General features: G+C 40.1%; 2 protein-coding genes across 2 annotated transcripts in view; one reads left to right on the forward strand and one right to left on the reverse strand.

The window, feature by feature from the left end:
• The window catches only part of LCA5L (lebercilin LCA5 like), a 64,571-nt gene that overhangs the window by 41,316 nt on the left and 4,644 nt on the right, over positions 1-18,611 (forward strand). The window contains exons 7-9 of the mRNA XM_075542278.1: positions 8,200-8,284; positions 14,876-14,979; positions 15,551-15,665. Coding sequence (XP_075398393.1) covers positions 8,200-8,284; positions 14,876-14,979; positions 15,551-15,665 — 304 coding nt within the window. The remainder of the gene's footprint in view (positions 1-8,199; positions 8,285-14,875; positions 14,980-15,550; positions 15,666-18,611) is intronic.
• Positions 13,820-14,284, reverse strand: LOC142441330 (large ribosomal subunit protein eL30). Its single transcript, XM_075543361.1, has one exon. It carries the CDS (start codon positions 14,214-14,216, stop codon positions 13,869-13,871), a length of 348 nt encoding a protein of 115 aa, XP_075399476.1. The 5' UTR covers positions 14,217-14,284; the 3' UTR covers positions 13,820-13,868.

An 18,611-nucleotide genomic window follows, 5' to 3' on the forward strand; every position in this document is an offset into this window, starting at 1 on the left:
AAGGCTGACAATCTCCCCTCTCTTGGATCAACATGGAGATCTTCACTTTCTTTAAACATCTAAGAACATTGTTTCAATGTGAGGCCTCATTCCCAAAACTTGTTGCAAAGCTTCAGTGATTTAGAAAAATATACAATTGAGTTTTGTTAGATTAACCTTGACTTCAAATAGTTTGTTTTGATTTTCATGTGACAAAATAATTATCCTTTTTCCCCCTAAGACATCAAAATAAGACGAAGATAAGTCCGTTACTGAGAGATCTTGTCTGCAGCCATCCACTGATGACTGAGACATGTTTCAACATATTTTAATTGGAATAAACCCATGTATGCATGAACTGGAACTTAGCAATATTTTTCTTATCCTAATATACACACAATGGAATATTACTCAGCCATAAAGAGAAATGAAGTCTTATACATACTGTGACAAGAATAAACCCTTAAAACATTGTGCTGAGTAAGATAAGTCAGACACCCTTATGTTAGCCCTTATATTAAATATCTAGACCAGGCAAATGTATAGAGATCTAAGTTTGTTAGCGGTCACCAGAAGTGTCAGAGCAGAGGAAAGGGGAATCTTGCTTAAGAAGCAGTGAGTTCTTTTTAGCACACTAGGAAATTTGGCAGCGGATATTGGTGATGGTTCCTATGGTGAATTAAAAGTATTTGCTTATGGTTCTATCTAAGCCCCCGTGGCCTTGTGGGTTACACGTTGAGTTGATAACCACAAGGTCAGCAGTTCAAAACTACCAGCCTTTTCACCTGAGAAGGATGAAACTTTCTAACCCATAAAGAGCTACAGTCTCAGAAACCCACAATTCTACTTTGTTCGATAGGGTCACTATGAGTCAGATCGACTCAAGGGCTGTGAGTTCTTTTGTTGATCCATATCTTTGTAACTCCTATGAAATGACTGGATGAGACTATGCAAGTAGAATGTGTGAAACACTAAGAGAGGGGATTTGCCATTCTTCTGAGTATAAATGTAAGCCATCTCAGAAGCAAGAAGGTAATCCCACAACCATCAAGAAAGAAAAGCAACCATTGAAGCTTTATTCAATACTTTTGGCACCAACAAACGAGAACCCAGCTTGAAGAACTAGAGGCAGCAGAGATCCCTGAGGTTGCAACACCAAGACCATGAGACAGAGCAGAGAAGCCACATCGAGACCATGAGACAGAGTGCTAGGTTTCCTAGCCCACAGAAAAAGCAAACCTGAGTACCTTTAGGCAGGAGACTGGTTTCCAGAGTGCTTTGGACATTTACCAGTGCTAAAAGAACTGATGACGCTGGCCTGAGCAGGCCAGAGGCCAAGGTCCAGAGGGAGAGACTTGCTTGCCCACATGGCTGAGAAAGGGGTATTGCAGACAGAAGAACTGTATCCTTCACATTTTGTAACCTATTGGCTTTATTTACTAACTCCATAATTGTGAGTATTGACCATGAGTTCTCTGGGGCCACTGTAGTGCATTATCAAACCCAGCAGAAACGTTGAGAGCAGAGTGTTATGGGAGGGACATTAGTCTCCGAATAGGACAAAAAAGAAGGGTAGAAGTGTGTCTGATCTGCTCGAAGGCAATTGGCCTTTCCTTTTTCAAAGCCAGAGGAGGTCAAACATAGCCCTCATTCCATGTCCTCAGTTGCATAACACGGTACATGTCATTGAAGTCACTAAATTGAACATGTAGAAAACCTTAAGTTTAAAAGTATGTTATATATTTGTCTTCTTTCACAATAATAAAATAAACACACACCATTGCCCGGGCCACACCCATAGCATTGAAATCAGAATCTCTGTTCTAACACCTGGGCATCCGTACTCCTGCAGTCGTAAGAATCGGGTCTGTAAACCACATGCAACCAGCAGTTACATATGCATAATGATTTGGGCTGAGAAAGATTTTATTCACTCTGACACTGAATTGTTGACTCTTATAGACTACCTCTCTTACCTCCACAAACCCGGAACGAAACATCAGTAAAAGATTTTTTAAATGGCATTTGGTAGATATATTAAAGACAGACCGTGCATGGAGGCATTTCTGATGTGGATGACACAAAGCTGAAGCCGTGGAAGGGCGTCGTTCTAATAGTAGACAGGTATAGTGGGCAGGAGTGAGAAATGTGAGGACAGAGCATGAATTCACATCCCGCCTGCAGAACAAGGCATCTGTCCCTCCCTCCTCCTCAGCACTGTACACATCAGCGGGCCCAGCACTGACCACCAGGCCAAAAGTCTGTAGTCCAGGAGAGTGAATGAATCGCTTGTGAGGCAGTAGCAAGTGGGACTATCGGCGTGTGTCGCTCTCCTACAGGAAAGCAGCAAGTGGAATCCATCGTCATGGGAATCCATTCCAACCCTACAGGACTAGTAGAACTGCCCACGGGGTTTACAAGATTGCAAACCTTTTTTTTTCTTAATTATTTAATAGATTCCTTTTTTAATACATTGATTTTTTTCTCTTTTTTTTGAGGTTTTTTAAAATCATTTTATTGAGGGCTCTTACAATGCTTATTACAATTCATATATCAATTGTATCTAAGCATAGGTGTGTCCATATGTACATATATTAATCCTTAAAAATAGAAGTATTGGCCTATGTATGTATATTTATTTTGCAATACACCGAGGTAGTGGATGGACTTTGGACCTCTGCTCATACCCTCCCTCAATACAAGATTGTAAATCTTTAAGAGAGCAGATGGTCACATCCTTTTCCCATGGCGTGGCTGGTTAGCAGCAAGTGCTTAACCACTTTGCCACATAGGACTCCTTTGTATTTCAGATGGATGCCCTTGTAATTCTAGAGTTTGGAGGCACTCAGTCAACAGACCCACTGATTTACCTCATGCCAGCCTGCCTCCCACTCAGGAAGGAGCCTGCCTGCCCGAGAACTGAACTTCCCTATTAATGCTGGACTTAGGAGTTTACATCAGGTGACGTTATTAATCCAGGCCTTAAATTATGTGCCAATAAAACTGTTGGTGGAAAAAAAGAGAAGAGTTTAATATCCCTAGAAGTATTGTATCCATAAATAAAGAATACTATGTTCTAACAAGGAGAAACTCAGAAAACAAATTAAAATAAGATTGCTAAAACATAAAATTCAAGAGAAGAGCTACAAGATAAAGGAAATGTAGGAATATTGAGGAAAGTTCTCAAAGCAAAGAGCAGGGAGGCAACAAATATATAAGGAGGGAAATGAGGTACTCCACATGCTACCCAAATAAAAGAACCCATTGCCTCTCATTTTCCATAGCCCAGTCCTGAGAGCCAGGCCCGATCACCTTTAGTTTCTTTCTTTGTTCAGGACATACACCACACACCAGCAGCCCTGCTTCACCTAGAAAAATTAGGCTTCCCTGTATGCTTTGCTCCCATGCTCATCCCTAGTATTGATCCAAAGGGAAGCACATCTTGGGATCCTAATGGTTCCAGTTACTATGCATACATAACAAATCACCCTGAAACTTAGCATGGCTTAAAACAGTGGCACTACTTTTGTTCACAAACCTATAATTTGGGCAGGATGTGCTCCTCTCTGCTTCAGGCTGGGGCTGGAGCTACCTAAAGCTCACTCACTCCTATGCCTGCAGTTGGAGCCAGCTGTCACCTGAAACCATTGCTGGTTGTTGGCTGCTCCACGTGGTTTCTCTGAGTCCTGGGCCTCCTCATCACCTGGTGGCTGAATTTAAGAGCAAGAGTCTCAAGAGAAAGAGCCAGGCAAAAACACATTGCCTTTTGTGACCTAGCCTTAGTAGTCACACCACCTCCCTTCCACTGCATTCCATTGAACAAGAGGGTTCAAGAAAGGAACCGCATGCTATTTGATGCAGGGGGCACAGTCTGGAAGAGCACAGAAATATTCTGTGAAATTTTTTTGGTAAAATAAATTTTGCCACAGTAATTTTAGTCATTATTGTTTGAGCATGGGAAAGTATGGTCCCAAAGATTACTGTCTGTTTTTACACTTTGGAACTCATTGTCAAAGTCATTCAGCACCAAGGTTAGGCCCTGCTCTAGAGACCAAACCAAAGGAAGGGGCCAGATGTCAGCCTCCACAATTCCCAAATGAGCTTACATTCTGGGTATAATTTCACCCCTGCAAAGGGGTGGTGTACATTAAGACACTATTTCCTGTCTAAATTTTGGAAGGCATCATTAGTCTTTACTTGATCCCATACCCCTCGCCCATATTTCTACTTATATCTGACAATACAGTTCCCCTCTGAGTTTCTGAAAAGTCTCTTCTACGGGTAGTCCACAGAATGCCACTGAATATTCCTGGATATAAATTTTTAAATCATTTTATTGGGGCCTCATACAACTCTTACCATAATCCATCCATCCATCCATTGTGTCAGCACATTTGTACATTTGTTGCCATACTCATTCTCAAAACATTTGCTTTCTACTTGAGCCCTTAGTATCAGCTCATTTGTTTATTTTTAATCATTTTATCACAACAGCTCTTCATTTTTCCCTTCCCTCCCCACCCTATCAAATTTCTTTCTTACTGTTTCCTCTGATTGACCTCAGCCACAAAATATCCAAGATTGTGTTCCAAACCTATTTTTTGCATTTTGGTCCAGTTTTGTCGCTTGTACCCAGACTTAAACCTTTGTTTCAAGCCCCAAGGTGGACTGTCACTTCAATTTGGCCCAGCCACCCGGTGCCAGCTGTGTGCCAGCCAGCATTTCTCAGTGTATAGTGCCTCCTTTCAGATATCTGCTGCTGATGCACATACTTGTCCAGCGAGGCCCAAATCAAATCAAAAGTTATCACTGAATTTCACAGATAACTGAAACCTTTCCTCTGAACATCAGTATCTTTCTTGTCTGAAATGTTTTCAACAGTATGCTTATTTTTTAAATAATATTCAGAATATACTTGATTAATTTTTTATACACTAAACTCTTCCCGTCATTGCTATTTTGAAGTATCACAAAAAGAAAGGACTGACACACTATAACATTAGACTTCTAGAAACCTAAGTTCTAAAAAAAAAAAAATCTAAATTCTAGAACCCTAAACTTAACCCTAAGTCTAGCACTAACCCTAATCCTAAACCTTACCCAAACCCTAAGTCTAGCACTACCCTAACCCTAGCCCTAAACCGAACCCTAAGTCTAGCACTAATGCAAAAATCTAAAAAAAATCTAAATTCTAGAAGAGATTGATAGTCTCATATTTTTAATTAATAAATATTTTATTGGGGTTCATACAACTCTTATCACAATCCATACATACATCAATTGAGCAAAGCACCCTTATACATTCGTTGCCCTCGTCATTCCCAAAATTCACCTTCCACTTGGGTTCCTGGAATCAGTTCAGTTTCCTTTTTACCCCTCCCCCTCCCTTCCCGCTCCCCTTTCCCCCTGCTCCCTTAATAGTTTATAAATAATTATTTTATCTTATTTTATCTATTGTTAGTAAAACTTATTTATAGTCAAAAGGAGTACAAAAAGTATACAGTTGAGATGTGTTGAAATATGTAATGGTCTTCTGATTGAATTTTCAATTCCTTGTATCCTCCATTCCACGAATAGGGAATGGGCACAGGAATGAACAAAGAGAAATCAATGCAAGCTTGTCTCGGTGTCCCCTAGAGAAAAATAGCTAAAGGTTGTCTCATAGTTTTTTACCCACCCTCATCTCTTGGAGGAGCTAGCATCTAGGAATAAGGGGAAATTCACCTGTCCTATTGATGGTGGGAGAAACGAACTTTGATTCCTTTCTAGACATAGTGCTACTGCTGAGCCTTAACTAGTGAGGTTCTGAAGGACCTGTCTGATGTGCACTCAATGAGGTTGGTGAAGTTTGTAGTCTCTTCTCAAAATCTTGCTGGTCCCACCTTGCCAATTGGTGATGCAAATGCTCTGGGACCTTCGTTACATTCTCCATGTGATCCTGCCTGGCAGACTGATTCTCTGCTAAAGGATCACCTGGAATCATAACCTTGAGGAGTCCAGAGCAGGTTCCCTGGCTTTCCGCTCAGTTCTCCTCAGCTCACCCCACTCATTGCACACAAAGGGAACTACTGCCATTGGCCTAGACATTGCATTTCGTTCTAAGGTGATATCATTTTACTCTAGTGCCTGGGACTTCTCCAAATAGCAGAGTTGTTTATGTACTCCTGAATATTCCTTGGCCTATAGATTTGACCCTGTGAAGGCATAGGGAGACAAGAACCTGGTTTTCTTTTCCTCATTGCCTCCTGTGTCACTCTCACAGTCCTGGCTTTTCCTTTCTAGTCACGTGTCGGAAGACTTCCTTAACTCACATAGGCCCACTTCTCTGGAGGATGATTTTCACAAAAATGCAATCGTCTTCAGTCCAAAACAAGAAGGGTCATTGAAATGCAATAAACCCATATTGGTTTTTCCCAAGTCTGAATTTCAAAACTTTTGTTTTGCAAAGCTCAAAAAATTGAATGTAAAAAAAATTAATTTAAAAAAGCGAATGTAAAGCTAAACAACAGCCTCCTTTTTAAAAAAAAAAAAAACATTTTATTAGGGACTCATACAACTCTTACCACAATCCGTACATATACATACATCAATTAATTGGCACATCTGTACATTCTTTGCCCTCATCATTTTCAAAGCATTTGCTCTCCACTTAAGCCCTTTACATCAGGTCTTTTTTTTTCCTGCCCCTCCCCGCTCCTCTCTCCCTCATGAGCCCTTGATAATTTATAGATTATTATTTTGTCATATCTTGCCCTATCCGGCATCTCCCTTCAACCCCTTTTCTGTTGTCTGTCTCCCAGGGAGGAGGTCACATGTAGATCCTTGTAATCGGTTCCCCCTTTCCACCCCACTTACCCTCTACTCTCCTAGTATCGCCCCTCACACCCCTGGTCCTGAAGGTATCATCCACCCTGGATTCCCTGTGCCTCCAGCTCCTATCTGCACCAGTGTACAGCCTCTGCTCTATCCAGACTTGCAAGGTAGAATTTGGATCATGGTAGTTGGGGGGAGGAAGCATTTAGGAGCTGGGGGAAAGTTGTATTCTTCATCGGTGCTACATCGCACCCTGACTGACTCATCTCCTCCCCTAGACCCCTCTGTGAGGGGATCTCCAGTGGCTGACAAATGGGCTTTGGGTCTCTACTCTTCACTTCCCCCTTCATTCACTATGGTAAGATTTTTTTTTTTTGATGATGCCTTATACCTGATCCCTTTGGCACCTCGTGATTGCACAGGCTGGTGTGCTTCTTCCATGTGGGCTTTGTTGCTTCTGAGCTAGATGGCTGCTTGTTCACCTTCAAGCCTTTAAGACCGCAGACACTATCTCTTTTGATAGCTGGGCACCATCAGCTTTCTTCGCCACATTTGCTTATGCACCCGTTTGCCCTCGGCGGTCGTATCATGGAGGTGTGCGGCCAATTATATGATTTTTTGTTCTTTGATGCCTGATAACTGATCCCTTTGGGACCACGTGATCACACAGGCTGGTGTGTTCTTCCATGTGGGCTTCGTTGCTTCTGAGCTAAATGGCCGCTTGCTTATCTTCAAGCCTTTAAGGCCCCAGACACTATCTCTTTTGATAGCCGGGCATCATCAGCTTTCTTTACCACATTTACTTGTTCACCCGCTTTGGCTTAACAGCCTCCTTTTTATAAGCTTTACCCACACCAAGCCATCATAATGGCAAAGGACCAAGGAGCCCTAAAGAATACAATGGAAGAAGCCAGCAGGCAAATCTTTTCAAAATCATGGTCCTCATTCCTAGTACTTCGTGATGTCAGGCAGTCCCCAGATTAAGAACAATTTCTAAGCATGTCTGTAAGTGGAATTTGTAGGTAAATTGGATTAATGCATATGGTATTTATCCTTACTTTAGTGCCCCCCGCCCACCCCTACACCAAAAAAGGATTAAAGCATTTCCATTATTTAAAAGCTGCTCATGCAGCAAGTGAAGGTGACTGTGATAAGAATCTGTTGCAAGTAGGGTTGGTCTTCTTCAATTCTTTAAAAGTGAGAATAAATTTACATCATATTAAAGGGCCTATAGAGTTGTCCTAAATTAAACATTCAAAGTCTGAGATTGCCTATAAAATGACATGACCTATTTATATCTGTGCTAGAATATATAGATTTTTATTCCAAGACTGTTAACATCATTAAACTAATTTTTAAAAGAAAGCATTCATAGAAATTTTGATATTGTGGGGTGTTTTTTTTTAGGAGAAAGATCGAGAGCTTGAAATTAAAAACATCTATACTAATCGAATACTTCAAAATTTGCATGACAAAGATGATTATCCAAAAGGTATATTGTAATTATTTCCCTCAAAATGTAGTTTTAAATATCTACTCATATTTACCTAATTTATGTAGTCAGGATAATGAATGTGATGTTGGGTGCCATCAAATCCATTCCAACCCATAGCAACCTTATGCACAACAGAATGACACACTGCCTGGTCTTGTGCCATCCTCATAATTGTTCCTATGCTTAGCCCATTGTTGCAGTGATGGTATCAATCCATTTCTTTGAGGGCCTTCCTCTTTTTCACTGCCACTCAACCAAGCATGATGCCCTTCTCCTGGGACTACGGTCTCCTAACAACTTGTCCAACTTATGTAAGATGAAGTTTTGCCATCCTTTCCTCTAAGGAACACTGGCTATACTTCTTCCAAGACAGATCAGTTTGTCCTCTTAGTAGGCCATGGTTCTTTCAATATTCTTCTCTAGCACCACAATTTAAATGCACAGATACTTCTTTGGTCTTCCTTGTGCAATGTCCAACTTTCACATGCATATGAAGTGATTGAAAATGCCATGGCTTGGGTCAGGCACACCTTAGTCCTCAAAGTAACATCCTTGTTTTTCAATACTTTAAAGTGGTCTTGTGCAGCAGATTTACCTAATGGGCCTGTAGAATGTATCTTTTGGTCTCTTGTCTGCTGCTTCCATGACCAATGATTGTGAATCCAAGCAAGACGAAGTCCTTGACAACATCAATCTTTTCCACATTTATCATGATGTGATAAACTGGATCTATTGGTCCCCTTGTGAGCATTTTGTTTTTCTTCACATTGAGTCATAATATATACTGAAGGTTGAAATTCTTGATCTTCATCAGCAAGTGCTTCAAATCCATCTCACTTTCATCAAGGAAGGTTGTGTCATCTGCATATCATAGGTTGTTAAAAGCTTTCCTCCAATCCTGATTCTCCAATGCCACATTCTTCACATGAGCCAGGTTCTCTGATTACCTGCTCTGTATACAGATTGATCACCTATGGTGAAGGGATACAACGCTGTCGCACACCTTTCTTCATTTTAAACTACGCAGTATTCCCTTATTCCATTCACACAGCTGCCCCTTGGCCCACATACAAGGTCTGCAGGAGCACAATGAAGTGATCTGTAAGTCCTATTCTTTTCAAGACTATCTATAGTGTGTTATGATCCACACAGCAGAATTCCTTAGCATAGTCAATAAAACACCAGTAAACCCCTTTCGGGTATTGTCTGCTTTGAGCCAAGATCATCAGCATGACATCAGCAATGATATCCCTTTTTTCACAGCTTCCAAATTCAACCTGAACCTCTGGTTGCTCTCTCAATGTACTGCTGCATCTGTTGCTGGATTATCTTCAGCAAAATTTTAATCCCATGTAATAACAGTAATATTATAGGGTCACCTTTCTTTGGAATGGGTACAAATATGGATCTCTTCCAGTCAGTTGACCAAGTAGCTGTCTTCCAAACTTCCTGGAAGAGACTAGTGAGTTCTTCTAGCAACTGAAAATCCTGAAGGGACCACTCCCACGGGTTTCTCCCTGCTCACGTCACCACGGTCGACTCCACTCTGAGAAATCAGCTCTTCAGTCACATTCCGAGTAGCTAGTGAATAGTTTTTAACATTTTATAGTTTTTAAAAAGCATTTTACTAGTCATTTTCACAATTCTAGACAAATAATGAAACTGTAATAGTGGTAACACAAAATATATTGTTACTAGGGCTTCAGTTCATACATGCAAAGTTTTATTCCAGGTGAAACAGGTTTAAACATATCTCTGACCAGCGAATGGCTGACAACAAGTTCTCTCAGTAATACAGTTGTTCTAGTCTGATCAGGGGACCTTCAGAAAGACATTCAATCAAAACATTTTATTCTGAGACAATCTACTGGGTGAGTTCAAATAAAGACTTAGACTTCAAAAGGTTATGTGATTATGTTTTGAAAACCCAAGAAGTTAGTCTTGATAGATTTTCTCAAAGGACACAGGATGAACATGAGACTTATTAGGAAGAAATTTTAAGAAAATTAAAAACTAATTTTAAGAAAATTGAAAGCTGATAAGAAAACAGCCAGGAAAACTGTAGCAAGGCATTTTCTTCCCATCATTCTGTGAGGGTAGAAAGAGCTGTCCTACAGAATCTCATCAGGAGAGACCTTGCCCCATCCATCCTACAGCCCTACTCTCCTTTAGACTTATTTTTATTCCCCAAACTGAACATTGAAAAGTAACATAATTTGAGATCCTTCAAGAATGCTAAAACTTCCATTTGACATGGTGCAAAGCAAAGCACACAGAATTCTTTGGTGAAGGGTTAAGGAGATGGAAGCACCACCTTCAGAAGTTTACAGATCTTCATGGAGTATATGTGGAGAAGCAATGGCTTACCATTTTGATATTTTTGTTTAATGAAGGTTTCTATAAGTTTGCTTCAAGATGTAGCATATGATCAAAAACTAATGGCACTGATGGAACAAGTACACACTGCACTGAAGGCATTGGCCAAAACCAGGGTTCCAGGAATCAACAGAATACCAACAGAAAGCTTCAACAAGCCGATTAAGCACTGGAAGCAGTCACGTCTATGCCAAGAAATTTGGGAGACAGCTAACCTAGCCAACTGACTGGAAGAGATCCATATTTACACCCAGTCTAAAGAAAGGTGACCCGAATGTGCATACTATAGAAGAATATCATTGATATTACATAAAAGTAAAATTTTGCTAATTATCATTCAATAACAATTGCAGCAGGGATTTCCAGAGGTTAAGGTGTTTATTTGTGTTTTATTGACTATGCAAAGGCTATCTGTGTGGATCCTAACAAACTGGTTAGTCTTGAAAGAATGGGATTTACAAAATACTCCGTTGTGCTTAAGGCGTCCCAGTGACATGGTAGTTACATGTTGGACTGCTAATCGAAAGATTAGCAATTCAAAACCACCAAAGTTCCCATTGGGAGAAAGAAGGGGCTATCTACTTCTGTAAAATGTTATAGTCACAGGGGAAGCTCTACTGTGTCCTGTAGGGTCACTGAGTCCGCATTGACTTGATAGTGGTGAGTTGCTTTGTTTTGTGTCATTGTGCCCATGTAGAACTTGTACTTGGATCAAGAGGCAGATGTGTGAACAGAACAGGGGAAGACTGCATGGTTTAAAATAAGAAAAGGTGTGCTTCAGGGTTGTATCCTCTCACAATACTTATTCAGTCAGTATACTGAGAAAATCATCAGAGAAACTGGCCTACATGACAACAGAACGTGACATCAGGAGGGGAAGAAGGCTTATTAACAACCTGCAATAAGCAGATGACACAACCTTGCATGCTGAAAATGAGGAGGGTTTGAAGTATTTACTGATGATGATCAAGGATTGCAGTCGTCAGGATGGATTACAACTCAATGTAAAGAATACCCAAATCCTCACAACTGGAACAATAGTTAACATCATGATAAGTGGAGAAAAGGTTGAACTTGTCAAGGATTTCATCTTGCTTGGATCTACAATCATTACTCATGGAAGCAGCAGTCAAGAAATCAAAGGAAGCATCGCATTAGGTAAGTCTGCTGCACAAGGAACCCCAGCAAACAATTGTGAAGATGGCCGAAGACCAGGCAGTGTTACATTCTGTTGTACATAGGGTCACTATGAGTCAGAACCAAATCGATGGAACCTAACAAAAACAGCAGCAGCAGCAGCATGATCTTGTAACAATACTTCTTTACTTACCTTTCTATGGTTGCAATAACTAGAAAATAATTGAAGTGCTTTCCTCTCTTCCCATTCTGCTCAATCACTGGTGGCTGTACTTCAGGTGAATTAGAGGATAATTTTTCAGCCTGAAGCAAAGTGTTCACCAAATGTTAAATGTTCTGTCTAATTTGCATAAGTAACATCCATCCATTTGGAGTATATACTGCATTGGTTTTATGCTAAATATGTACACCCATGTACCACCACCCTAATCAAGATTCAGAACATTTCCATCTCTCAGGAAGCTTCATGCCCCTTTATAGTCAGCAGCCCGCCATCCTTGGCCCAGGACAAACAGTAATTTCTCTTCTGTCTAGATTTTTTAAATCATTTTATTAGGGACTCATACAACTCTTATCACAAGCCATACATCAATTGTGTAAAGCACATTTGTACATTCATTGCCCACATCATTCTCAAAACATTTGCTTTCTATCTAAGCCCCTGGTGTCTAGAATTTTATAGAAGCAGAATCATACAGCAAGCACTCTTTGTATTTGGATTCTTTGGTTTGCATGTTTTTGAAATTAATCTATGGTGTTGCTAATATCACTAGTTTATACCTTGGTATTACTAAGTAGCACTTTTTCCTTCAAAGCAGTACATACTCCATTTCCTGCCCCGCCACCACCCACCCAAAAATATCTCCCAGTATGTTAGACAGGGTTCTCTAGAGAAACAAAACCAAGACACTTATGATATTGTGTGTGTGTGTAGATAGATAGATGGATGGATGGATGGATGGATGGATAGATAGATAGATAGATAGATAGATAGATAGATAGATAGATACATCACAAAGGAATAGAACAGCTAATTAGTCCACACAAAAGTACAGAGGGCTCAGTTCAACTTACTTCCGTGAAACAGTTAATATACTAGAAGTCCTTCAATTCATGAGGGCTGCTGAGTCCAAGGTCAAGGACGCTGAGTCTTCCTAAGGGCAATGCAGACAGTTCTGCCACAGGCAGCAAACAGCAGGGTGGGTCACCAACAGTCAGCCAGATAACAGGATCTGATAGGCCCTAACTCAAATGATGTATACACCAGTGGTATGATGAAGCAAGTCTCAAAGGAACATCAAGCTCTAGTCCACGGATTAGGTGTCCCACAGGTAGTGTAGCTCACAAGTTGAGGAAGAGAACTTGTTAAGACAGCCACACACTGGTCTGATCACCAGAGAGCAAAAGAGACAGGTGGGGCTTGCTGAACCATTTATCTCTTTGCCCTCCAGTCAAATCTGTAACCTTATTAATCCCACATGTTCCTATTGGCCAGATTGGCACAATAAGCCTACCTATCACACTCAGCATAAAGTTCTCCTGAAAAGAGGCACAATAGAGATAGAATACCATCATGTGTCACTTAATGCCCATGATACATCCTGTGAAGACGTTATGTGATTTGGGCCTTGTGCAAACACCACATTCCAAAGGGGCTTCAAAAATTGGTGAAAAATTCCATTGTCTTTTCATTTTCCAATAAACTTTTTGAATCCCTTCATGTATATAGGCAGTCCTCAGATTATAGAGGAGTTCTTTTCCTAAATCTGTCTTTAGTCAAATTTATACATAAATCGGAAAAGTTAAGCATTATACATACCTAATGCCAGTCAAATGTTTGTCCTAGTATAATATATACATACCTTTCTCTGCATAAAAACATTAATTTCTTTCAGAAACACCAAAACATCTTTAATATAATACTACAGTAATGATGATGCTGTTTTGATGTGCATGACAAAGTGGCATCTGTTTGGTACTATGAATCATTGTATGTAGCGAAAAAAATTTTTGGGGGGGTTTTAAAACAAGCGCTCGCCAGTTTTATTAAAGAAAAATATTGCAGGATTTATTTTTCACCAGTCTGTTCTGGCATGCTTCTAATGATATCAGAATCACCAGGGTCGATGATGGCCAGCGTGCACACCCTGTAGTACTTGCCGCACGCCGTGCCCAACTCGATGTTGTGGCCACTGTAGTGATGGACACCGGTTTTGGCCAACATGGCGTAGTACTCGATTTCTGATTTCCTCAAGGCCGGGCAGTTGTTGGCCAGGATGACCAGTTTGGCTTTGCCTTGCCTGATCATCTTCAGCGTCTGTTTGTAGCCCAGCACGTACTTCCCACTTTTCATAACGAGTTGGAGCCTCGAGTTGATGGACTCCAGCGACTTTTTCGTCTTCTTTGCGGCCACCATCTTCCTGTCTTAGGTGCGGGTCGGCCCCCAACCAAGAGCAGCCGCCAAGATGGCCGGGAAGGGAGAAAGGAAGCCCGAAATTTTTTAATATAATAAACTATGTCGTGGCTGGATGCAGTGCCATCATTATGTAGAACATGACTGTACTCAGCTCAGTTTTGGTAGGAGAAGTAATGACATGCTTACTTCCAAAGGCAGCAGAATAACAGTCACCAGAGATGAGCATAAAATCAGTCATGGGTAGTTTAAAGGAAAGAATCTATCAAAGGAAGTAACGTTGCGATTAATGGCCATACACTTTAGCATTAATCATTGAGACCCCTGACACAGACCACCATAGCGGGTTGACTTTTTGCCGTTGCATGTCTGCATGGCGAATGCTTGATGCAGGCAGGGACACTCCAATACTGTCAGCAGCAATGCTCTCACCCTACCATTTTGTTCTGTTACACCACTCTGACAGGCCCAAATAACACAAGGGAGAGAAATGGTGGGGGGGCGGGGGGACTAGCATATGTTATGCCTATATGTGGAAAAATTTTAGGAAATATCTGATATGCTTTATTAGTATGATGCATACTTCAATATTATTTGTTTAAAATGAATCTTGCTTTCGAATGTATCACAGATTTCTTACATATAATCTACCTGTTCTGTAGTTTCTTCAACAAAATCAGTACAAGCAGACAGGAAAAGTTTTCCATTTACAAGTATGAAACACCAGGAAACTCAAAAATCGGACGTCCCCTTATTGACAACTAAGGTACAGCAAATGTGAAATCTTGCAGTGTCTAATTAAACATGTTTTTACAGAAAGAAGAGGAGCCCCGGTGGCATAGTGGTTCAGCTGTTTGAAACCAGCAGCTGTTCCACAAGAGACGGGGCTTTTGACACCCATAAAGAGTTACAGTCTCAGGAACTCACAGGGGCGGTTCTAACCTGTCCTACAGGATCACTATGGGTTCGCAATGAATTTGGGGTTTTGGGTTTTGCAAAAATTAAAAGTGCCCTGGTAGTACAGTAGGTTAAGCATTGGGCTACTAACTGAAAGGGTGGCAATTCAGATGCACTCACCCCTCTGAGGGAAAAAGATGTGTCGATCTTCATCCCTAAAAATGGATCGCCTTGAACCAGAGGGGGTATAGTTCTGCTCTGTCGCACTGGGTTGCTTGGAGTCAGAACAGACTCAACAGCAGTAGGTTTTATTTCATTTTTCACAAAATAAAGTAAGCAAGTCACTTCTTCTGTATTAAAAGTATTTGTATTCAATAGAATGAAACACAATTTTAAGCTATCTAAACAAAAATGATGTGTCTGTGATGATTTTTCAATAGAGTAAAAAGACAACCGTAAGCATTGCTCATAAGGAAAAATCAACTGAATTAAACAGTGAAATTCTGCACTATATCAGTAAACTGCAAAATCAAGATTCTAAGAAAAGACATGAAGGTAATTTTCACAATGTTTAAGTCTCTTTAGATTTTCTTAATTAGAAATGTTAAAACATATATAGAATGCACATAATAAGCGAAAAAATGGGTATCTTAGTGTTCTCTCGACATTCACTCACCTGTCAGTTTGTTGTACTTTCTAGATTATGTGTTTCACTTACCAGCCATGGTATTTCAGTTACCAACCAGTAGGTTCACCCATAGTGAACAAGCTTCAGAAAGGTTTTCAGATTAAGAATGGACTAGAAAAAATGAATAGGTTGCCCACTTCCAAGGAATTAGCCATTGAAAATCATTTTTTAATTTTCTTTTGTTTTTCTGTTTTTGGTTTGTTTGTTTTGTGGTGGTTGATCTTGTAGATTTTTGCTTTTATCATAATATGACCACCAAAATAAACCAGAGTCGTTCATAACCCAGGAACAAGCAGATGAATTCGGGGTTCCCACTTAACTCTAGCCCTAATCCAAGAAGAGTTCATTCTTATAACATGGCCCTGCTCGATACTTGCCTTCACGTAATGATCGCTGAAGATAAGGGTGCTACAGCAAAATGTGGTGAAGAAAGCAGATGGTGTCTGGCTATCCATTAGAATAGTGTCTAGGGTCTTAAAGGCGTGTATTCAAACAAGCAGTCATCTAAGTGAGGCATCAACTAATCTACATGGAACAAGCACACCAACCTATGTGATCCAAAGATGACAATTACAAAATCCAAATATGACAAAGAGAAAAGTATCAGAGCTTAAATCGTGAACACCCAATTTGTAGAAGGCTATGGAGGACAGTGGGAGCCCAAAACCCATCTGCAGACTACCTAGTCAGACTAAGCCTCTGGCAGATCCCCTGTAGCCACAGGCAAGGGACTTGAACAGCTTTATTATCAGACAAAGATCTTTGTAAAATTGATTATGGTGGATAGAACCATCGTATTACTATGATAATTGGTTAGTTGACTTAACTCCCTCTTGACACAACCTGAATTTGGTCTAGGCTCAAGTATTTCTCATTTGTTCCATGACAGAAATCTTCTCTGGCTTTTGAAATATTGATGGTGGTCTTTTCTTTCTTACTCTTCCATTGTATTTTTTTCTTTATATTATTATTATTACATTTTTCTTGCCATTTTGTTTTGGTTTTGTTTTTTATATCCATTTGGTTCCCCACTTTGTGAAGTACAGAAGGAGTTGATTCATAGAAACAATAACTGATGAAGGGGTTCATCAAGGATAATGGAGGGTGGGGTGGGCTGGGGAGGTTGAGGAGGTTGGGGAGCAAATAATGAATCTGGGAGGGGGTTAGGAACATTAGAACATATTGTAATGATGTCTATACAACTCTTTTTAAAAGCAATTTAACTATGTAAGTATATGATATGTGAATACCTTATCAAGAAAACTATCTTTAAAAAGAAACAAACAAAACTTGACTAACGGTTACCATGAGTGAAAGAGGAAAAGTTCTTTTTTTTTTTTTGAGAACTGAGTTTCTGTTAATAGTGGTGGAATCACTTGCAAAATAATATCAATAATGGTTGTACAATACAAAGAGTATACTCAATGGCACTGACACGTGCAGAAGTTGTGGAATCGGACAATGTTTTGTTGTATATATTTTTGACACATTAGAAAATAATAACTACATGAGTAACAATGAGTACAAGGAAGAAGAAAATATTCTCTAATTGAATGGGGTGATGATTGTAAAACTCTTCTTGATGTGATTGAATTATTGAATTGTATGATGTGATGAATTGCTAATGAAACTTTTTTTAAATTGTCTAAAATAGTGGCTCTTAAAATACAAATGGGGACAAGCTGCCTCCTCAAAGTAGAGTTGACCTTCATAACAGAGAACAAACCATTGAGGACTTTCGCTGGGGCACAGAGCATGATTCAAAATGAGAAAGAACATCTGTAAGCACCCAGGAATGATCAGAATGTGGAATGCGTGAAATATCAATCTAGGGAAATTGGTAATCATCAAAACTGAAATGGAACACATGAAAAGCAATATCCTAGATATCAGTGACCTAAAATGGATCAGTATTGGCCATTTTGAATCAGACAAGTTTATGATTTACTCTGCCGGGAATGACAAGTTCAAGAGGAATGGTGTCACACACATCATCAAAAAGAACTTCCTGACTTTTTTATTTCAAGCTCTTATTTTGTAGTATAATCCTGTCTGTGATAATAGTGATATACCTCCCAGGAAGACCAGGTCATACAACTATTATTCAAATTTATGCACCAATCCCTAAAGTCATTGATCAAGAAATCGAAAAACTCTACCAGCTTCTTGAGTCCGAAACTGATCAAACATGCTATCAAGATTCATTAATAGCTACAAGCAATTGGAATGGGAAACCTGGAAACGAAGGGGAAGGAGCCCACCACTACTGCTACCCAGTAGATTGTAACTCATAACAAGGTAGAACTGCTCCATTTTACTTCCAAGACTATAAATCTTTAGTCACAGTATCTGGAAAATTTGGCCTTGGCTATAGAAAGGAAGCTGGAAATCGTATAATAAAATTGTGCAAGACTAACTACTTCTTCTTTGCAAACACCTTTCAACAACTAAACTGTGATGATACATGTGGACCTGAAAACAAACTCATTGCCATCAAGCCAGTTCTACCCATAGTGACCCCATAGGACAAGGTAAAACTGCCCTGTGTTTTCTCAGACTGTAACTATTTGTGGGAGTAGAAAGCCTCATCTTGCTCCCATAAAGCAGCTGGTGAATTTGAACTGCTAACCTCACTGGTAGCAGCCAACACATAACTCATTGTGCCACCATGGCGCCTGTATATGCGGACATAACTAGATGGAATAAACAGGAAGAAAATTGACTACATCTGTGAGAAGAGAAGATGGAGAAGCTTTACTATCATCAGTCAAAACCAATCTAGGGGCTGATCACGGAACAGACCAACAATCGCT

The sequence above is a fragment of the Tenrec ecaudatus genome, chromosome 2 (assembly GCF_050624435.1).
Source record: "Tenrec ecaudatus isolate mTenEca1 chromosome 2, mTenEca1.hap1, whole genome shotgun sequence".
In the NCBI taxonomy this organism is placed as follows: domain Eukaryota; kingdom Metazoa; phylum Chordata; class Mammalia; order Afrosoricida; family Tenrecidae; genus Tenrec; species Tenrec ecaudatus.